This window comes from Salvia miltiorrhiza, chromosome 1, assembly GCF_028751815.1.
Source record: "Salvia miltiorrhiza cultivar Shanhuang (shh) chromosome 1, IMPLAD_Smil_shh, whole genome shotgun sequence".
In the NCBI taxonomy this organism is placed as follows: domain Eukaryota; kingdom Viridiplantae; phylum Streptophyta; class Magnoliopsida; order Lamiales; family Lamiaceae; genus Salvia; species Salvia miltiorrhiza.
Window position 1 is genome coordinate 20,889,237 of NC_080387.1, and position 19,250 is coordinate 20,908,486.

General features: G+C 42.7%; 2 protein-coding genes across 2 annotated transcripts; one reads left to right on the top strand and one right to left on the bottom strand.

The window, feature by feature from the left end:
- Nucleotides 1-2,215: 2,215 nt before the first annotated feature.
- Nucleotides 2,216-4,814, top strand: LOC130995851 (uncharacterized). Its single transcript, XM_057921337.1, has 2 exons — nt 2,216-4,377; nt 4,457-4,814. Exons 1-2 carry the CDS (start codon nt 2,216-2,218, stop codon nt 4,812-4,814), a joined length of 2,520 nt encoding a protein of 839 aa, XP_057777320.1.
- A 504-nt stretch (nt 4,815-5,318) lies between these two features.
- Nucleotides 5,319-9,450, bottom strand: LOC130995916 (uncharacterized). The gene is made up of 7 exons (XM_057921445.1): nt 9,211-9,450; nt 7,598-8,422; nt 6,658-7,368; nt 6,320-6,572; nt 6,132-6,202; nt 5,846-6,016; nt 5,319-5,426 (listed from the first exon to the last, which is right to left on the bottom strand). The coding sequence occupies exons 1-7, from the start codon at nt 9,226-9,228 to the stop codon at nt 5,319-5,321; spliced, it is 2,157 nt and encodes a 718-aa protein (XP_057777428.1). The 5' UTR covers nt 9,229-9,450.
- Nucleotides 9,451-19,250: the final 9,800 nt, after the last annotated feature.

Genomic DNA, 19,250 nt, shown 5'->3' on the forward strand with positions numbered 1-19,250 from the left:
CCGACTAACCCGATGGGCTAGCCCGAAACCCGAATACATAATATTAATATTTAGATATAAAAATAAAAAAATGACAAAATATTATAAAGTCTCATCATTTCACTTTTTTTGTATTTTTGAGATGTTTTGATTCTATGAATTCAGACTATTGTTGGACATTTTATTGTTTTTTCGTTAACAAAGTTGAGCATTTTATTGTTATCAACTTATAATTTTATATGTTATGTAATCTTGATGTTTTTTTCAATATCTTATATTTTTGCATTTCATGTTTGCTATATAATTTATATCTTTGATTTCTATGTATATTTTATACATTATACATTAGATTATTAAAAATAACAAAATACAAACGATTATTTTATTTTTACGCATTTAAGCCGACTAGCCCGATGGGCTAGCCCGAAACTCGAACGTTTAGGGTTAGGGTTGAAAATTTATAACCCGACAAAATCTCTAGCCCGATTAGCCCGCACCCGATTAATCCAAAACTCGATAGGGCTGACACGAAACCCAGAGGGTTGGCCCGATTGACATCCCTATATATATATATATGGGGGATTTGCAAAAGTACCCAACTTTGCAAAACTATCTACAACTTTTAACCACTTTTTCTATCATCTACATCTTTTAACTATTTGTATTTTTTAATATATTTTGTCATCACACATGTACACGTTTTTTTATGCTTGTCAGCAATCTTCAATAATTGTTCACGCATGAGTTGAAGGAGTGTACTATGATTCTCTATCATTTTGTCCTTTTATGATTCCCCCATCACCTTTTGTGCCTAAAATACTACCGAAAGAAATGAGTTTGAAATACCGCACATATGTAAATATTATACGAAAATAATATTTACAGGTTAAAAGGATGCAAAGGATTCTCTACACCATAGAAAATACTGTCTAAAAAAATTAAAATACCATTGGAACAAATGATAATACCGCCGGTCGATATTCTCAAATATTCAGACGGTATAGTGATTATGACGATGGTATTTTCTTTTTTCGACGACGGTATTAAATTTATTTCCAACAGAATTCTAAGTACGTCTGGCTCCTTTTAATTTCACTTTCACGTGAATATAAAGTTCTTGCAAGTACACTCATGTCAATATAAAGTGATTCCTAGTACATTCACGGGTGAGGGTGAGTAAATTAAACATAAATTAAACACAAAGGCCTCCATATATGTTGAAAGGATGAAGTAAATACGACACAAACATTCAAAACAAGTTGTCTCAAAGGCCTCCATATTTATTGAGTTATAATTCTTCTTCTTGGAAGCTTTGGGGTTCTCAACTGCCATTTCATTGGAGAATTGGGAGAAAAGAAATTCCATCGCATATCTATCAACTAAAGGTAATTCTTACTTTTATTTTAAATACTGAAGTATATTTCGTAAATACCATTGAGTAATGGTTTAATACCGTTGCATATTTATCATTCTAGTGTACATAGAAATTGTTGCTAATATTAGGTGTATTTTGCTTGTGGAAAATTTATCTTCGAGTAATAGCATATTACCGTCGTATAATATGTACATACCGTCGTCGAAATCTTAAATACCATCGTCAAAAAATGTAAATACCGTCGTATATCTATCATGTTAATGTCCATGCAATTTTGTTTTTAATTAAGTATTCTTTCATTCTATTCTAACAACCTTTGCATATGAGATAAATACCTTCATAATGTTGATGAATATCGTCGATTACTTGATTAATACCATCTCCTAATAGTGTAATGCCGTTGCATATTTATCATTGTAGTGTATATAGACATTGTTGATATTATTAGGTGAGTTTTGCATGTGGAGAACATACCTTCGATTAATAAATTAATACCGTCGTCGAATATGTACATACCCTCGTCGAAATGGTAAATATCATTGCTTAAGTTCATTTAATACTGCCCGATTTCTATCATGATAGTGTCCATGCAATTGTGTTGTAATTAAGCATTCTTTCAATTATTTGTAAATACCTTCGAATTGTAGTTAAATACCTTCGGAATGTCAATAAACACCGCCGCATAATTGTTAAATACCATCGTGTAATAGTTTAATATTTTCGCATATTCATGAATAAATATTTAATTGATGGGTTCTTCGTAAATAATTTGGTTTAGAGCGATTAATGATTTGTGGTATAAGCTAATTTATAGGAGAATATATTATTTGTATTTTAATTTATTTTATTCGTAATTTACAGATGACGGAGTGGAAAAACGTCCTTGTGAGATATGGAGGATATTGGAACGATGTCTTATATTGTGGTGGAGGTGCTTCATTTGCTTATGTTCAGCCAAATAACATAAGCATTTCGGAGTTAAGGCAAAATATCAATTACTACTTGATGGCAAATTCACTGAGTACCGTCTACAATTTATACTATCTATCGAGATCTCGAAGTGGCAGGATCATCCGATCTCTTTTAAGTACTGATGACCAACTTTCTCGACTTTGTGCCTTTGAGGTCAAGCCAGAGGTTTATGTGACACATGATGGTGGCACTTTCCAATCGGAGCAAGAAGTTTATCGACCTTCGATCGAGATACCGTATGCATCTACTTATGAGCACCCTCCTCAGCCCACTTCATTCGAGGAGGCCATCTCAAACCACATGAGAGGTTTTGATTGGTTTGCTGATAATAATGATGATGAAGAGTATGTTCCATCAACAGACACTGATGATGAAGAAGATGAGGATGATGAAGAAGTAGAGGAGCGTGAGTCTGCTCGAGTTGATTATGGCACATTTGTTGAGCATATTGCTTGGATTCGTCGGGAGGGAGGAATCGGGCAGCTTATGTCCATGATAATGCAAACAAACCCGCAAAGGCTTGAAGAAGAGTTGGGACCCGAACAAACTGCAGAAATGAGCAATTGGCTAGTTCCGGTGGTTCCGAAGGATTTTTCAGTGAATTTATTTGCAGGTAAACTTGACATCATACCAGATCCCGATGAGTTGAGCGAAGGTTCTATCTTCGAAAGCAAAGAGGAGCTGAAATTAGCGGTGGGGTTGTGGCATTTGGAACGTCGTGCAGAATTTGTCATTCCTCAATCGGACTTGGATAGGATTACGTTCAAATGCAGATATCAGACTCAGTGCCCATTTCTGTTGCGAGCTACTCAGCATGGTGACTTTTGGATAGTTCGAAAGTTTGGGCCTGCCCACACATGCACTGACAACCTCGTAAATATTGGAGTGAGGAAGGTACCAGCTCGTGTAATCGCAACATATATAGCAAAGAAAATGCACGAGGATGGGGACATAGTAAAGCCGAGGTCCATTGTTGTTGATTTGCAGAGAGAGTACGGTGTTCAAACCAGTTATAGTGTGGCGATCCGAGCCCGTAATATGGCGGTGGAGATGATATACGGCGGACACGAAGAATCTTATGGATTGCTACCAGGCTATCTTCACATGTTGCGGATGTGTAATCCGGGATCGGTGACCGACTTGGAAGTTGATGAGAATGATCGGTTGAAGCATCTCTTCGTAGCACTTGGTTCTTGCAGAGTCGCGTACACTATGTACATGAGGCCAATAATTGTTGTTGACGGCACACACTTGAAGGGCCGCAATAAAGGTGTTTTGTTCGTTGCCGTCACAAAGGACGGCAACGAACAAGTGTTTCCAATGGCTTTTAGGATTGGTCCGATCGAGAATGATGAATCGTGGAAGTGGTTTTTCTATCGATTGAAGGTGGCTTATGGTCAGAATTCTGAGATGTTGATTGTTTCTGATGCCCATATCAGTATACAAAATGCGGTTAAGGTAGTTTATCCACACGCTGCACACGGCTTGTGCTACTACCATTTGTTGAATAAAATTACTAGGTATGGCAAGGCAGCCGTTGCTTTCTACCAAAAGGCGGCTTATGCATATCGAGAGAGTGATTTTGACAAGGCAATGGCAAGCTTAAAGGCATTAAACGAAGATGGGGGAGCATATACCAAACTTATGCAGGTTGGTCCTGAGAGATGGGCTAGATCTAAGTGTCCTGTTCGTCGCTATAGTTTTCTGACCTCAAATGTTGCTGAATCTTTCAATTCTCGATTACTGTGGGCAAGACGTCTGCCTATATGCTCTATGGTTGAGGCGATCCGTCATATCATAGAAAAATGGTTTGATGAAAGACAGGAAGCTGCAAAGACGTTTTCTGCAGATGTTACACCAGAGGCTCTACGAAAGCTGACTGCTGAATTGGAGAGGTCGCGGAGATATGAGGTGGTTGCCATGTCTCCATCTGCTTTCAAAGTAAAAGATTCAAACAGGTCATTCAAAGTGAATGTACAAACGCAGTCATGTACGTGCTTCGAATGGGACATGAACCTGCTACCGTGCTCGCATGCTGTTGCAGCTATAAGGTACGCACTTGTTTTCACTTATATGATATAATTTTTGCTAGCTTCTTAAACTAAATTTTATTTTAAACAAATAATTCAGGCATTTAGGCGATGACTTATCTAAGCATGTTGGAGACTATTATCAATCAGCAAAGCTACGAGAGGCATACTCGTATCGGGTAAACTCTGTCCCGCCACATGCTTCATGGATAGTCCCTGCAGATGTTGCAAGTATTTGTGTTTTACCTCCACTATGGAAGCGACAGTCTGGTCGGCCAAAAGAAACGCGACATAAGGGACCCACTGAGAAAGATTCACAAAAGCAGAAGACGACACCAGGCAATGCGGCATCCACAAGCAAATCCACAAGCAAAAGTCGTGTTCCTAAGACGTGTAGTTTGTGTGAAGCGAGATCACATACACGTCCCAATTGTCCTTACTTACTGCAAGATGAATGAGTGTTTGATGTAATTCTACATTCTAATGTGTTTGTTGTTATTCGTGGATGCATGTTCTTATGGTTTTCTAGTATCTTAATGGTTTAATTAATAATACCGTCGTACAATTTTATAATACCATCGTGCAAATTTATAATACCATCATGCAAATTTATAATCCCTTCGATACAAAACATTGAATACCGCCAATGTCTACCCGACGGTATAATTACACACCACGACGATATTCTCATTTTTTACGGTGGTATAATTAACGCATGAACAAAAGTAGCATGATCATAAGGTAGCAAATGTCTTAATAAGGTAGCAACTGTCTTAACAATACAAAACATGATCATAAGGTCTCAAATGTCTTAAGCATAAAAAACATGTTCATATGATACGTGCACTACTCCTCCACTACACCCATATCAAAAATGCTAGCGGCAATCAATTCCCTATACTTGTTGACGCGCGTGTCCCCCCAAGTAATACTTGGCTGACCAGAAATGATACGCTCCACTATCATTCATCCAAACCATGATACTTTGGATCGAACAAATCTGCTTGCCAAAGTCCGGGATGGATTCGAACAATAACATAATGTTCCATGATAACACATGGAACAATGATCTGCATACAAGCATGATATACCACAAGATCATGTTAAAGAGATTCATTGATCATAATACCACCAAATAAATTAATAATACCGCCGGCGTAGTTCATAATACCTTCGTGAAATTATAAAATACCTCCAGCCGGTATTCTGAACTATTCCAGTGGTATTCTATAATTTTCTAGGCAGTATTATCAATTTATTCGACGGTATTAAACAAAACAAGGATCCAAAAGCAAAATAAATGTAAGATTACAATCACCAAACACTCCCTCAACCTCCAATTATTTTTTTACCAAATATGATATAACTCCAGTCGGTATTCTGAAATATCCCGGAGGTATTATTTATTTTTCTAGGTGGTATTCTAAATTTATTTGACGGTATTAAACCATAAATTGATATCTAAATCTCAAAATCCATAAATACTAACCTGGCTAGCCCCCATCCAACTTTGTGCCATTGATGATCCACACTCGCCCTTAATCATTTTGCAAATACCCTCAGGGACTTCCCAAGCGACAAAGGAGTCGTACGTACCGGGAACAGCGAGATTCAGCCTTGTGCCAAACATACAGCAACGCCAATATGTTTGACACACTCTCTGCGAAAAAAATAAAAAATCAACGTTCATAAGCATAAGGACAAATATCCAATGATGTAGATGTTGAAATAAACTCACAAATAAATCTAGAGAGGATATAACAGTGCTTTGTGACGTGACATTCGGTAGGAGGTTTCCCCCAGTCATTAGCCTTGACTTGCAGCTTAACATGAACAACTCGACCACCTGTGGAAAAAATGGATACCATTATTTAAGAAACATAATAAAATGTAATACCTAAATTTAATTGACTTACTTCTTCGGGAAATGAAAAATTCAGCCTAAGAATGTCATGGAAATAACCCTTCTTGTATTTGGCGCTACTTTCAGTGATGAAGACGTACTCCTCTCTTCCATTCATGTACTCCATAAATTTATCCACCACTTTCTTAGGAAGAAGACATGGCTCTCCAGTTGCTAGATAGGGGGAATCTAGCAATCGAGAGGGAAATCTTTGGCGTTCACTCCTTCGGGGCATCGCTGGTGTTTGGAAATGATCGAACAATAAATTTTGGAGGCCCTCAGTGGTCACAACACCCATCCCGGACATCAGTCCCTTAACAAATAAAAAAAACAAAATTGTTAGTATAAATATATATATGAAGATTGAAATGTTTGCACAAAAAAAATTGAACAAGTACCTGTGCCACATGCTCCATATATCTTGGATCAAAATTGTAATTAGATGGATTTTGAAGAGAAAAATGGGGCTGCTCGTGATGAGAAGTAGATGTGCTTCCGTACTCATGCACAGAATGTCGATGCGGCACCTGTAGTGGCTCATCATCATGAGGTGACACATCACCGGCCACCGGACCACCATCATCGGGTTGCCCATCATCAGAATCTCTAGTCTCTGGTGCAGGCGTGCGACGAGGGGCAGGAGAATATACACCTCTAGGGTGTACAGACCTGCAGCCAAAAAACCCCTTCAAATCCTCCAAAAAACCCTTCAATGCCCTCTTCACTCGACTCTCCATATCCTCGTTATGCCTTTTCATTCGGATCTCCCGCTCTTCTCCCATCCTAGTGACGATGCCCTCCAAAAATTCACGGTCACGTCCTCGGAGCCCGTGCTCTCCACTACTAGATGATGATGTGGTAGGTGGAGGTCGACTATGCTTATCTCGAGATGTCGTCACCCTCGTCCTCCTTTCCTCTCGTCTCCTCGGCAGTTCATGCTCCTGAACACGTATATCCTGTGCAGGTCGCGGGGGAAACTGCCTACCCTCCCTCAACGGGTTCATCGGTCGCTCATAGTGAACACCAATGGGCACGGGCATGACTACCGTAGCATAATAATGGGTCGTCATCTCATAATCGTCGGGCTGGATCGCCAATATATGATGCGGCTACAATAAAAAAATCAAACAAACAAACAATAATTTTTTTGATAATTATACCGCCGAATAAATCGAGAATACCGCCTGAGTATTTAAAATACCTTCGTGAAAATTACAGAATACCTCCAGCCGGTATTATGAACTAATCTGGAGGTATTATCAATTTATACGACGGTATTCTAAACTATTCAAGACGGTATTATCAAGCATAACATTGAATTTATAATGAAATAAGTACCTCTTGCTCGAATAAGAGGCGTAAATCCGACACAGTGGGCCTACTTCGAAACCTCCACCTCAAACATCTGGGGTGTGCACCGCCATCCAAGTGTGTACCAACTGCAGTACCCAACTCGGGTATGATCTCAAGGGACCATACATGTAATGCCCACACCGGCCCGTACAGTTTATATTTGTCGTGTGTACTAGAGTTATTCACATACTGACATAGCAGCTGATACGTATAAGCTGCCCACGAAAATTGGGTAAATGCATCAAGATCATTCACTAAAGTCCACACCCAGTCAGCCACGTTCTTATCAGGCTCATACCCTAGTAGCATGTCATACAGTACTAACACGTGGGCCACACGTAATAGTAAACTCTCATCATGATCATCAATATCATAATTCTCGAAAAGGTCAACGAGAGTCTCCACCTTAACAGTCCTCTGCCCACAACAAAATTTTCTGAACACTTCAACATTCCGGAGATCGTGGTGTGCCCTCGTATCAAAGTCAGTTTCTCCAAAATTCAGCCATGTAACAAGGGCATAATCCCTCTCCGAGAAGTTTAACCTACTCCCGTTAATGAAAAACCACAATCCATTATCATTTGATCGGATTTGGCGAGAAACTACATGGTGAACAGCCATAGCACACTTTGACCCCGGATTCCAATCTAATGAGTGTCCGAAACAACCACTTAAAAATCTGTCCACCAACGGTTGACCACCTTTCTCATTCAATACCTTCCTAACCATTTTCAAGTATTTTGTCTTGTAATATGTCCCAACATGTGAAGCCACATTAATTGTACTCGGCCTCAAATAATTAGAATTCTCCTATAATTTAAAAATAAAATCATTAAAAACAAATTATAATATTAAATGTAACACTTACAATTGTAAAATAATGATAATATATAATGAAAACGTTACAAGGTATTATTCTCAAGGAATTCTCAAGGTACACTTTATTCTGTTAACTTTGCACCATTTTATAGCAACAAAACTATCTAATCTTTTCATTTTTCAACTCTAAAGTTGGTTTATTATATTCGAATAGTCACTTTGCACCATTTTATTTTTCACTTTAATTTGCACCATTTTATTGCACATACTATAAAGCAAGTTGGCTACATAAATCAATTTAATTTTAGTGTTACGTATAAATTAACTTACGAAACAGCACACTAAATTATGTTCTAAATTTTGAAGTCAAATTTTGCAATATGGACTGCACTAATATCAACTATGCTATATACACATTGGGTTTCGAATCTATTAATGATTTTCATAATAACCCAATTCAATTATATTATTACTAATCTCACCTTAGTTATTTGAATTTCTCCAACTCAAATAGACATAAACAAGTACAATCATGCTTGTTATCTATTTAATCTAAAATATATACCATCAGATAACTTAGAATACCGCCGGAAAAGAAAAAAATACCTCCGGAAAAGCTTAAAATACCATCGACCGATATTTTCAAATATTCGATTTGCAAAGCTTACAATATACTCAAATCACGATGGTATTTTCCATTTGCAACGACGGTATTACAATTTTATGCGACAGTATTATAATTATTTACGGCGGTATTAAAATCGACTAACTAATAATACCTCATGCGGTGCATCCATGACGGAAATGGAGAGAAGCTGACGAGATTTCAGGTGGTAGAAAACTGATACTTCGCCGGTAGAGATCCGAGAGGGAGTCAAAGAACGTCCACCGGAAAAACGGAGCCGGCGAGGATCTGAGAGGCTGAGCTCGTTCAGAGCCTGAGTTCGCCGGTTGAAAGCTTGACTTTGTTGAAAGGCGAGAGGGAGACGACAACAGACGAGAGGGAGACGGCGAGAGGCGACAGGAAGCTTGAGTTTGTTGAAAGGCGAGAGGGAGACAGCGAGAGGTGATAGAGAGATGGCGAGGCGAAGATGGCGAAGACGGCGAGGCGAAGGGAGACGACTTGCGGCGGTAATTTTTTTGGAGAAACCAAACCCTACTTGCGGTGGTATTTCCACACTTTTTACAGCATATATATCAATAACAGTAAAAATAAAATTAAGTCACTTTTTGTATTCAATGCTCGGTTGGTTAGGTGAAGAATAAATTCACTTACACACATTCCTACTTTTCAGCCACTTTTGCAGACACTTTTTTCAGCCACTTTTCAAAAATAAATACTATAAAATTGAAATGGGTATGTAGTAGAGGATTTTGAAAAAGTGGGTAAAACTTATAGACACTTTTGAATATTTGTGTAGTTTTGTATATTGCCACTATATATATATATATATATATATATATATATATATATTATCGGTTCGGTTCGGTTCCCGACCAAACCATGGGCGAAGAATCGAAACCGAACCAATACATGGTCGGTTTTCACATTTGAAAATCGAACCGAAAACCGACTCAAAAATCAAAAAACCGAACTGAACCAAAAATAATCGGTTCGATCGATTTTTTCCGATCCGGTTCGGTTTATGCTCAGTCCTACTTTCTACACAATCCTTAATCTCCGTGTCCAAAAGAAATGAGACACTACTAATGGGACGAAGGGAGTAATAATTATAATTAATTGTATTGTGAGTGACGATAGGTCCCACCAAGTGGTAAACTAGGTAAATAAGTTAGGATTACTGACATATAAATAGACTAAAATAGAATTCGTGTTAAAATCTATATATCTATATAACATATAAAAGAGGAGTTTTTTCCCTCCATTTTTTCCCTCTCTTCTTCTACCAATTTTTGGACTGTTTTTTTCTTTTTTTATATATTTTAATTATTTTCTAAACGTCATCAAATTTGATTCATGAAAAAATAATCAATATTATCTTAAATTTAATATAGTATAAAAATCATCAAAAAGGATTTTAATATGAATAATTTACGAAAAAATTAAAATATTTTATTTATAGTCTCTTTATTAAAACTTTACAATTTTTATTTATGTTTGTGTATGAAAATATTTATTATGATGAACAATAAATATATAATAATATGCATAATGTAAATTTTCATTATCGAATAATTTTTAAATTTATTTAATAACTATAATTATCATTACACTTTGTATAAATTGGAAATTTACATTTTTTAATTCATGATTTTTTTTTGAGTAATTGATGTGAATTATTATATTTGATTTTTAAAATATATGTTGTATTTGTTTATAATTTGATTTTTTTATTATTTATATTTATTTAAATTTATCGTTTAATTTCGATGTTCATCATGCATCGCACGAATGGACATATACTAGTTACTATAATCAATAATGGTGTTTACGAAACCAACACCTAAAACTATAGAGAGAAACCGCGAATTATACCTAGTGTGATGACTTGAAGAAGACGAAGTAAAAATGATCGGAAACCTTGACCCAAAGAGAAAATAGCAGTTGTATTTGAAAATATGAGATAGCGTAAGTCACAGTACACGAGCTCGGGCCCTATTTATAGGTTTACAAACGGAGGGGTAAAATAGTAAAAACATCTGTGGTCCATGCGTCTTGCATGATGGAAGGGTACGGTGGTAATTTTGATAATATGCGGGAGACCTTCTCGCGCGTTTGTTGGCTCCTCTGATGGAAATGTCTTTTCTGGCGAAGGCGTCTTCTCTGGTGATGTTGACATCTCGGGTGGAGGTGACTCTTCTGGTAAACACGTCGTCTCTGGCAAGGGCGTCTCCTCTGGCAGTAGTGACTTCTCTGGCAAGGATATACTTTCTCTGATGGTAACGACTTCTCTGGTATTGACGACTTTTCTGACTAGGATGCTTCCTCTGGTGAAGATGACTCATCTGATGAGGATGACTCCTCTGGTAGTGATGGCTTCTCTGGCAATAGCCGTTTTTCCGCATGATTCTTCTGATGAAGATGATTCCTCTGATTTATGTCCCTTTTCTACTCTGCACATATTACTCCTCATCAACCACTCCCCCCTCTGGTCTGGTTGAACCGGGTATTCTTCGTGTTCAACCAGTGGGGTACTGTGAAAGCCCAAACTATGCTGTTTTCCTTGATCCCTGCAAATCATGAAGACATAAGTACTCTAATTTCATAAGAAAGCAAAGATAAACCCTGTAAATTGCCCTCTGGTATTTTTATTATTCCCACCCTCCCTGGTCTGGCTAGTTCACTCTGGAGTATTGCCACTAGCCAGAGGACTCGCCCGCGTGGATGACGTCACCTGCATTAAATGCCTGCCCGATCTACAGTACTTTTCCCGTACCCCGAGGTTACTTTTTAACCTTTGCGTCCTTTCGTCTCTCCGTAGAAATCCTCATCCGTCGATTATTTCCAGTGTGCCACGCGTCGTTCATCCCGTGTGTTGGTGGTTGCCCGCGTACAATTTTACTTAGTCGATTCGAACTCCCATTTTTCACTATTCTTCTTCTCTTGCTTTTCCGAAATCCCTTCATCTGTAAATTTTCTGCGATTCTTATTCCTGTTCCGACGTGCTTCCGGCGATCCTTCCGTTCCGGTGCCTATACTCAATCCTTATTCGACCTAGGTAATTCGCGCGCCTCTTCTTCCAGTATTTGTGATTAGTTGTAGTTTGGTGGTATAGTTGTTGGTGCTCTGATTGAGCGTGTTAGAAACCCTAGGATTGAAATTTCCAATAATGGCTTCTATGTCCGCTCCACAACCCCCGCGATCGCCTTCCCCCTCCCCCCAAGCTTCTTCATCTTCATCTCCTCAGCTCCAAGATCTCGAAAATCTTCCTTCCCCCTCTGTTTCTCATGACTCTGAAACTGCTCCCAGTCCCTCTTTACCAAAGAAGAGATCTAAGAAGACACCCCAATCCCCGAAGCGTGTTCCTGCATCCAGCCTTAGTGTTGCAGAGATGGAGAAGATGCAGCGCCAATGTCGTAATCCTGAGGGTTTAAATTTCATTGCCTTCTCCAAAGCCACAACACCCCCAGAAGAACTTCGAAATCATAAAACCGTGGTGATCTGGCAAGCTCAGATAAATGCCGGTCTCAGGCTTCCTCCTCCTGATCTTTTAGTCAGTGTCTGTAACCATTACCGTATTCCCTTTTACCAGATCGCCCCCTCCGCCATCCGGAGGTTATACGCTTTCCATGTTCTTTGCCGCGCCCATGGTGTTGGGGATACTGGCAAATTATTTTGTCAGACCCAGACTCTTCGTATGCAGGGTAGTCCTTTGTATAGTTTTGCTGGCCACCCAAGTCATCCCACCTCTTTTCTTTCCTCCTTAAATTCTTTTGATAAAGGCTTTTTATCCAAGTATTGCTATGTGCGCACCCTTGTTGGTAGTTGGCGTGCTTACGGAGTTTCGGAACTAGAATGGCATGGTTCCCGCACTACCTATAGGCCAGCCTCTTTAGAGCCTCCCTCGAACTTTGACCTGGGCGTTATTGCCCAACTGAATGCTATGAATAAAGCCCAGACCTTAGATTGTAGGTACCTTGCTGAAAACCCTTCGTCTCTGGCATTCAATGGCCTATTCCCCCTATATCCAGAGAAATCGATAGGTAAAAAATATAAATTAGAAAAATATATTAACTTTTGTTACCCGGAGGCTAATGATGTAGCGTTTTAAATTGCAGACATGTCTTGGAGAAAGAAATGTGGGGACAATCTGCCTGACACTCCTTCTCTTGCTGGCAGCGATGAACACGGCACGGGCGGTTCTGCTTCCGGAGCAAACCCCTCGGAACAGCCCATTGGGACCGAGCTGACCCCCATTCCTTCTGTGGTTGAGATCCCAGGGGGGAATGTGGAAACCTCGCGCCTATTTGACGCGGAGGAAGTTGATGCAGGCGCCCTTGTTCATAGGAGCAGGCATCCCAATACTGATGGTGCCTCTGGCACCTGTGAAGAGGATATCCAGATTGTGGATATTACTGATGAAGTTCCTTCGCCCGATTCGGTTCCCGGTGCCACCCTTACTGAGCTTTCGAAGAAAAGGAAGAGGGGCTCCCTGATCTCTGTAGGTGAGAAGGAGAAGCAGAAGGGCCTGAAGAAGGCCGGCAAATCTCCAGAGCCAGCGAAGAAGTCCGCTGGTGGTTCGAAGGTCCTCTCTTCTGCACCAGAAAAGGGCAAGGGACCAGCGAGGAAACCCTCTGCCGGGGGAAAGGGTAAGGGCAAGGCTGTGGTGCCCTCTGTTAATGAGTCAGAGGATCTTGTTCCTGGGCCGATCTCGAGTTTGTCGGATCAAGGGCTAATTGATGCCCTGCTAGCTCGTGTCCACTCCAAGGACCAGGAGAGAGTGGAGCAATTGCCCCGGGGAACTTTAGCCACTCAATTGTGCCGGTTGGCTCTTCAGGTACCTTGTCTCTTAGACTTTTATCATAGAAAGAAACACGAAGTTATTAACCTTTTTGTTGTTCTGTCGGAATCCTTTTTGTCTTCTTGCAGGTGGAGGCTCGGATGTGGGGAGCTGTCAAGTGTATCCATGATTATGACGTGTCAGAGAAAGAGAGAGAAAAGGAGCAGGCGGACATCGCCAAGCGTGATGATGATGTCGCTGGGGTGGTGGAGCGTCTGAGTAAGGCTGAGGCAGAAATTGCTGAGTTGAAGGCTCAGCTGGCCCAATCGGAAGTGGAGAAGTCCTCCCTGGTTTCTGAGTTGAAAAGGACAACCAAGGAAGGTCATGAGAACCTGGCCAGGTTCAAAGCGGGATACGAAGAAGCCTATAAGGCGACTCGGCGTGATTGGAAGAAGACGCTCGCGGAAGCGCAAAATCGTGCCTATGTCCTGGGGGCGCGAGATCAACGTCTGGAGTATTTCCTGTCTCCGCAGGGCCAACACTTCCTGGGGGTGATACTGGAAGGCACTCTGGAGGCTTTCAAAAAGACTCCCGAATACCTGGAGGATTTCGGACCCCTTTTTGCTTACGTGATAGAGCGTACTGCTACAAAGGCATTGGAGATGGCGGGAGCCACCCCAGAGCAACTTGCTACCCTGAACCTGCACGCCTTGATGGACAACCTCCAGGATGAGGAGATAAATAAGCTGATGGGAATCCCTGCAAATTCTCCAGGGAAGCCAGAGTGGTGGTATCCAGTGCTGGAGAAGGCCATTCCCTATTTTACTCTTGGGATTGGATCTGACTCGTTGCCCTCTGCTCCCATGTATATGCCTGCTTTCTCCGCTTCCCTGGTGCGCTTTGTAAATCGACTGCGGGATCCCTCTGGCCAGGTCACCCGGACGTTTTCTCAGTTCGGCATGGAGCCTCCTCTACCCTCTGACTTAACATCTTCTGCCTTCACCGACTCCGCCTCTTCCTCTGCTGCGGTGGATCAGCTGTTTGACCTGTACAGAGATGAGAATCTGTATGTGCAGGAGGCTGTGAAGCTGTTGGATTTGGGAACTCGTCTTCCCAAAGTGAAGGAAGCTGGCATGCTGCCAGTATTTGCAGGGGGAGCCTCTGCTAGCCAGCCCTCCGCAAGTGGTGTCCCTCTTCTGGTCTCCTCTGCCTCTGTCCCTGCTTCCTTTACCTCCCCTGCAGATGCCTCCGTCCCTCCTGCCTAACTTGATGACAAATTTTGTAATTTCTCTAGTTTGTATAAATTGGATACTTACTTCTCGTTTTGGGGTGTACAGCTCTGCCTCATTGGCATATTTATGTGAAGTTTTCTCCTTGCTTGTGCCGCTTTTCTCCCTTCGTTCTTTACGTTGTTCTCACTGCTCATTGATGTTTGAGTTTATATTCCCGTCTTTCCCCTGCTGATTTGAGTTGACTTGTTATGCTTGTTGTTGATGCTTCTCTGATCCCCTCCCTTGAGATTTTTTTTAATTTCTGCTATAAGGATTCCGTTGACTCCTCTTGGCGAGGATTTGGACGACACCTCTGGCGAGGATTTCGATGACACCTCTGGCGAGGATTTCGATGACTCCTCTGGCGAGGATTTTGATAACTCCTCTGGCGAGGATAGTGATGACTCCTCTGGCGAGGATTGTGATGACTCCTCTGGCGAGGATTGTGATGACTCCTCTGGCGAGGATAGTGATGACTCCTCTGGCGAGGATTGTGATGACTCCTCTGGCGAGGATTGTGATGACTCCTCTGGCGAGGATTTCACCGCCTCCTCTGACGAGGATTTGGTTGATTCTTCTGGAAAGGATTTCACCGCCTCCTCTATCGAGGATTTGGTTGATTTCTTTGTTAGCGATTTCGTGCTTCCCATCCAAGCTGCTTCCCATCCGCGCTGCTTCCCATCCAAGCTGCTTCCCATCCAAGCTTGAGCACTCTGCGCGGAGCATGGAAGACCCGGGGGGTGCAACCAACTTTCGCGGCTTACGATTAATTAGTAACCCTCTGCGTGGAGCATGGAAGGCCCGGGTGGCACGACCAACTTTCACGGCTTACGATTAAATAGTAACCCTCTGCGTGGAGCATGGAAGGCCCGGGTGGCACGACCAACTTTCACGGCTTACGATTAAATAGTAACCCTCTGCGTGGAGCATGGAAGGCCCGGGTGGCACAACCAACTTTCACGGCTTACGATTAAATAGTAACCCTCTGCGTGGAGCATGGAAGGCCCGGGTGGCACGACCAACTTTCACGGCTTACGATTAAATAGTAACCCCCTGCACGGAGCATGGAAAACCCGGGGGGTGCGACCAGCTTTCGTGGCTTACAGTTAAAGCAACCTCTGCGCGGAGCATGGAAAACCCGGGGGGTGCAACCAACTTTCGCGGCTTATGATTAAGTGCTATCTCTGCGCGGAGCATGGAGGGCCCGGTCGGCACAACCAACTTTCGCGGCTTACGATTGACAGGAACACCCTGCACGGAGCATGGAAAACCCGGGGGGTGTGACCAACTTTCGTGGCTTACGGTTAAAGCAACCTCTGCGCGGAGCATGGAAAACCCGGGGGGTGCAACCAACTTTCGCGGCTTATGATTAAGTGCTATCTCTGCGCGGAGCATGGAGGGCCCGGGCGGCACAACCAACTTTCGCGGCTTACGATTGACAGGAACACCCTGCACGGAGCATGGAAAACCCGGGGGGTGTGACCAACTTTCGTGGCTTACGGTTAAAGCAACCTCTGCGCGGAGCATGGAAAACCCGGGGGGTGCAACCAACTTTCGCGGCTTATGATTAAGTGCTATCTCTGCGCGGAGCATGGAGGGCCCGGGCGGCACAACCAACTTTCGCGGCTTACGATTGACAGGAACACCCTGCACGGAGTCATGGAAAACCCGGGGGATGTGACCAGCTTCCGTGACTTACGGTTAAGGACAACCTCTGCGCGGAGCATGGAGGACCCGGGGGGTGTAACCAACTTTCGCGGCTTACGATTATGTGCCACCTCTACGCGGAGCATGGAAGGCCCGGATGGCACGACCAACTTTCGCGGCTTACGATTGAATAGCTTCCCTCCCTCTGCGCGGAGCATGGAAGGCCCGGATGGCACGACCAACTTTCGCGGCTTACGAGCGCTGCCCTCTGTCTTTGGTGGAGTGTGATCCCTCTGCTCTGTCGGAGCGTGATCCCTCTGCTTTGCTGAGAAGGGATTTTTGAATTTAAAAATTGGGACCTACGGGTATACACCCTACTCCCCCCTCTGGTGACATGTGCAATACTCTGTTATGAACATGTTGGCCCAATTACTTCTTACTCCCTTCTCCGGCCCATAAATTCGCATAAGCCCATTACCCCCTGGCCCCTTACTTAGGCCCGATACCATTTCTATATATACCCCTCTATTCTTCATGACCTAGCTCAGAATCCCTTATTTTCTTTCCGCCGCCCCAAGCTGCTCTCTTCTCAAACCCTAGATCTCCCGTCTTTTTGGCTCACAATGCCTTCTTGTCTTGGTTGTAATGCCCTCAGTCGGGGGAGCGAGTCCTTTTGAGAAAGTACGCCTGCGCCCGTTGGTGGCTGAGAAAACAGGACTCTCCTCCGCCTGAGGGTTTTATCTCCAGGATTCCTGAAGAAAATTTTCTCGTTGCCCTTTCTGTTCTCTCAAACCCTAGATCTGCCGACATTTTGCCTCCCTAGATCGGTTGTAAAGCACTCAAGTAAGGGAAGTTCCCCTCTGAACACTCACATCCCTGAGGGCTCCGCATTTTCCTCTGTGCTTCTGGTGCAGATCCCTAACTTTGTGGTTGTAATGAGCGGACTTCCCTTGCTTGAGAGCGTTATTACCAGGTTTCCCAGATCTAGACGTTGGTCCTCCGGGTCTGAGCGTTGATTCCTCGGATCTGGGCGTTGATTCCCCGGATCTAGTCATTGGTTTGCCCCTTTTCTGTATTTCTTCTTTGTAGCATTTTGACTTGTTATTTTTCTGGATATTCTGCAGGCGTGTGGTGGAGCTGAAGTAGATCTGAGAAATGAGCATGTCCCGGCAGCGAAAGAGAACTCGAAGTGTTGGATCGTGGAAGAAGAGACGTCCATCCCTGATGCTTGCTTTCCCTTTGACCTGCTAAGAAGCAGGTTTTGTATTTGTTTCTCCCTTGTCCTGCTAAGAAGCAGTTTGTATTTTGAATTTAAAAATTGGGGACTACGGGTATACACCCTACTCCCCCCTCTGGTGACATGTGCAGTGCTCTGCACGAACATGTTAAGTAGCATATGTAATGTAAGAAAACAAGAATTGAAATAAACAAACACAACACCAGGGAATTCCCTAGAACCACATATCTGTTTTATTGATATTATGGCCCCGGACCTCGTTAAAACCCCTGTGGGGAAAAAGAGTATCCGGTCTACAAGTGATTACTCCTGCTAAGAAGCAGTTATACATAGAACTTTTTGAGTGTGTTTATATTCCATGGTCTGGGGAGAGCTCTGCCGTCTGAATCCGACAATATGTACGCTCCGCCACCCAAGACCTCTGTTACGATGAATGGTCCTTCCCAATTTGCTTCAAACTTGCCCACTGCCTTTAATGCGTCTGCTCTTTTCAATACTAGATCGCCCTTGACCAGTTTTCTTGCTCTGATCCTTTTGTCGTACCCTGCTTTGATGACACTTTTATATTTTGCTGCTCTGATTTGAGCTTCCTCTCGCTGTGCTTCCACAAGGTCGAGCTCAGTTCTTCGAAGATCGGCATTGTGTTCCGTATCATAAGTGATAATGCGGTATGATTCCAATCTGGCTTCTGCTGGTACCACTGCATTGGATCCATATACCAGCGTGAAAGGAGCCTCCACTGTCGCCGTCTTTGGACTGGTGCGATAAGCCCAGAGGACGGTATCTAGTTCTTCAACCCACTTCCCTCTGCTCTGATTCAGTCTCTTCTTGATCCCTTCACAAATAGTTCTGTTAGCCAGCTCCACCTGGCCATTGGCTTGTGGGTGGGCCACCGAGACAAAACGCTGTGTGATATCCATTCGGTCGCAGAAATCCGCGATCCTTTGCCCCGTGAACTGAGTCCCGTTATCAGATACAATGATTCTCGGTACCCCGAATCTGCGACAGATGTTTCTCCAAATAAAGCGTTCCACTGTAACTTCATCAATCTTGCCCACAGCCTCAGCCTCGACCCATTTAGAAAAATAATCTACTGCCACGATGAGAAAGCATTTCCCTCCCGGCGCTGTAGGCAACTTCCTGACTATATCAATGCCCCATTTGTCAAACGGACATGCCGCGTACATGACACCCATAGGCTCCCCTGGTACATTGATTCGGCCTGCATGTCTCTGGCACGCTTCACACTTGCGGACGAACTC

Excerpts from the sequence above, each read along its gene's own strand:
- LOC130995916 (XM_057921445.1), bottom strand. Across the intron at positions 6,573-6,657 it reads ATATGGAGCATGTGGCACAG|GGACTGATGTCCGGGATGGG; the intron begins GTACTTGTTCAA and ends TTATTTGTTAAG. Across the intron at positions 6,203-6,319 it reads TAGCGCCAAATACAAGAAGG|GTGGTCGAGTTGTTCATGTT; the intron begins GTTATTTCCATG and ends TTTTTTCCACAG.
- LOC130995851 (XM_057921337.1), top strand. The coding sequence starts at position 2,216 with ATGACGGAGTGGAAAAACGTCCTTGTGAGATATGGAGGATATTGGAAC. Across the intron at positions 4,378-4,456 it reads CATGCTGTTGCAGCTATAAG|GCATTTAGGCGATGACTTAT; the intron begins GTACGCACTTGT and ends CAAATAATTCAG.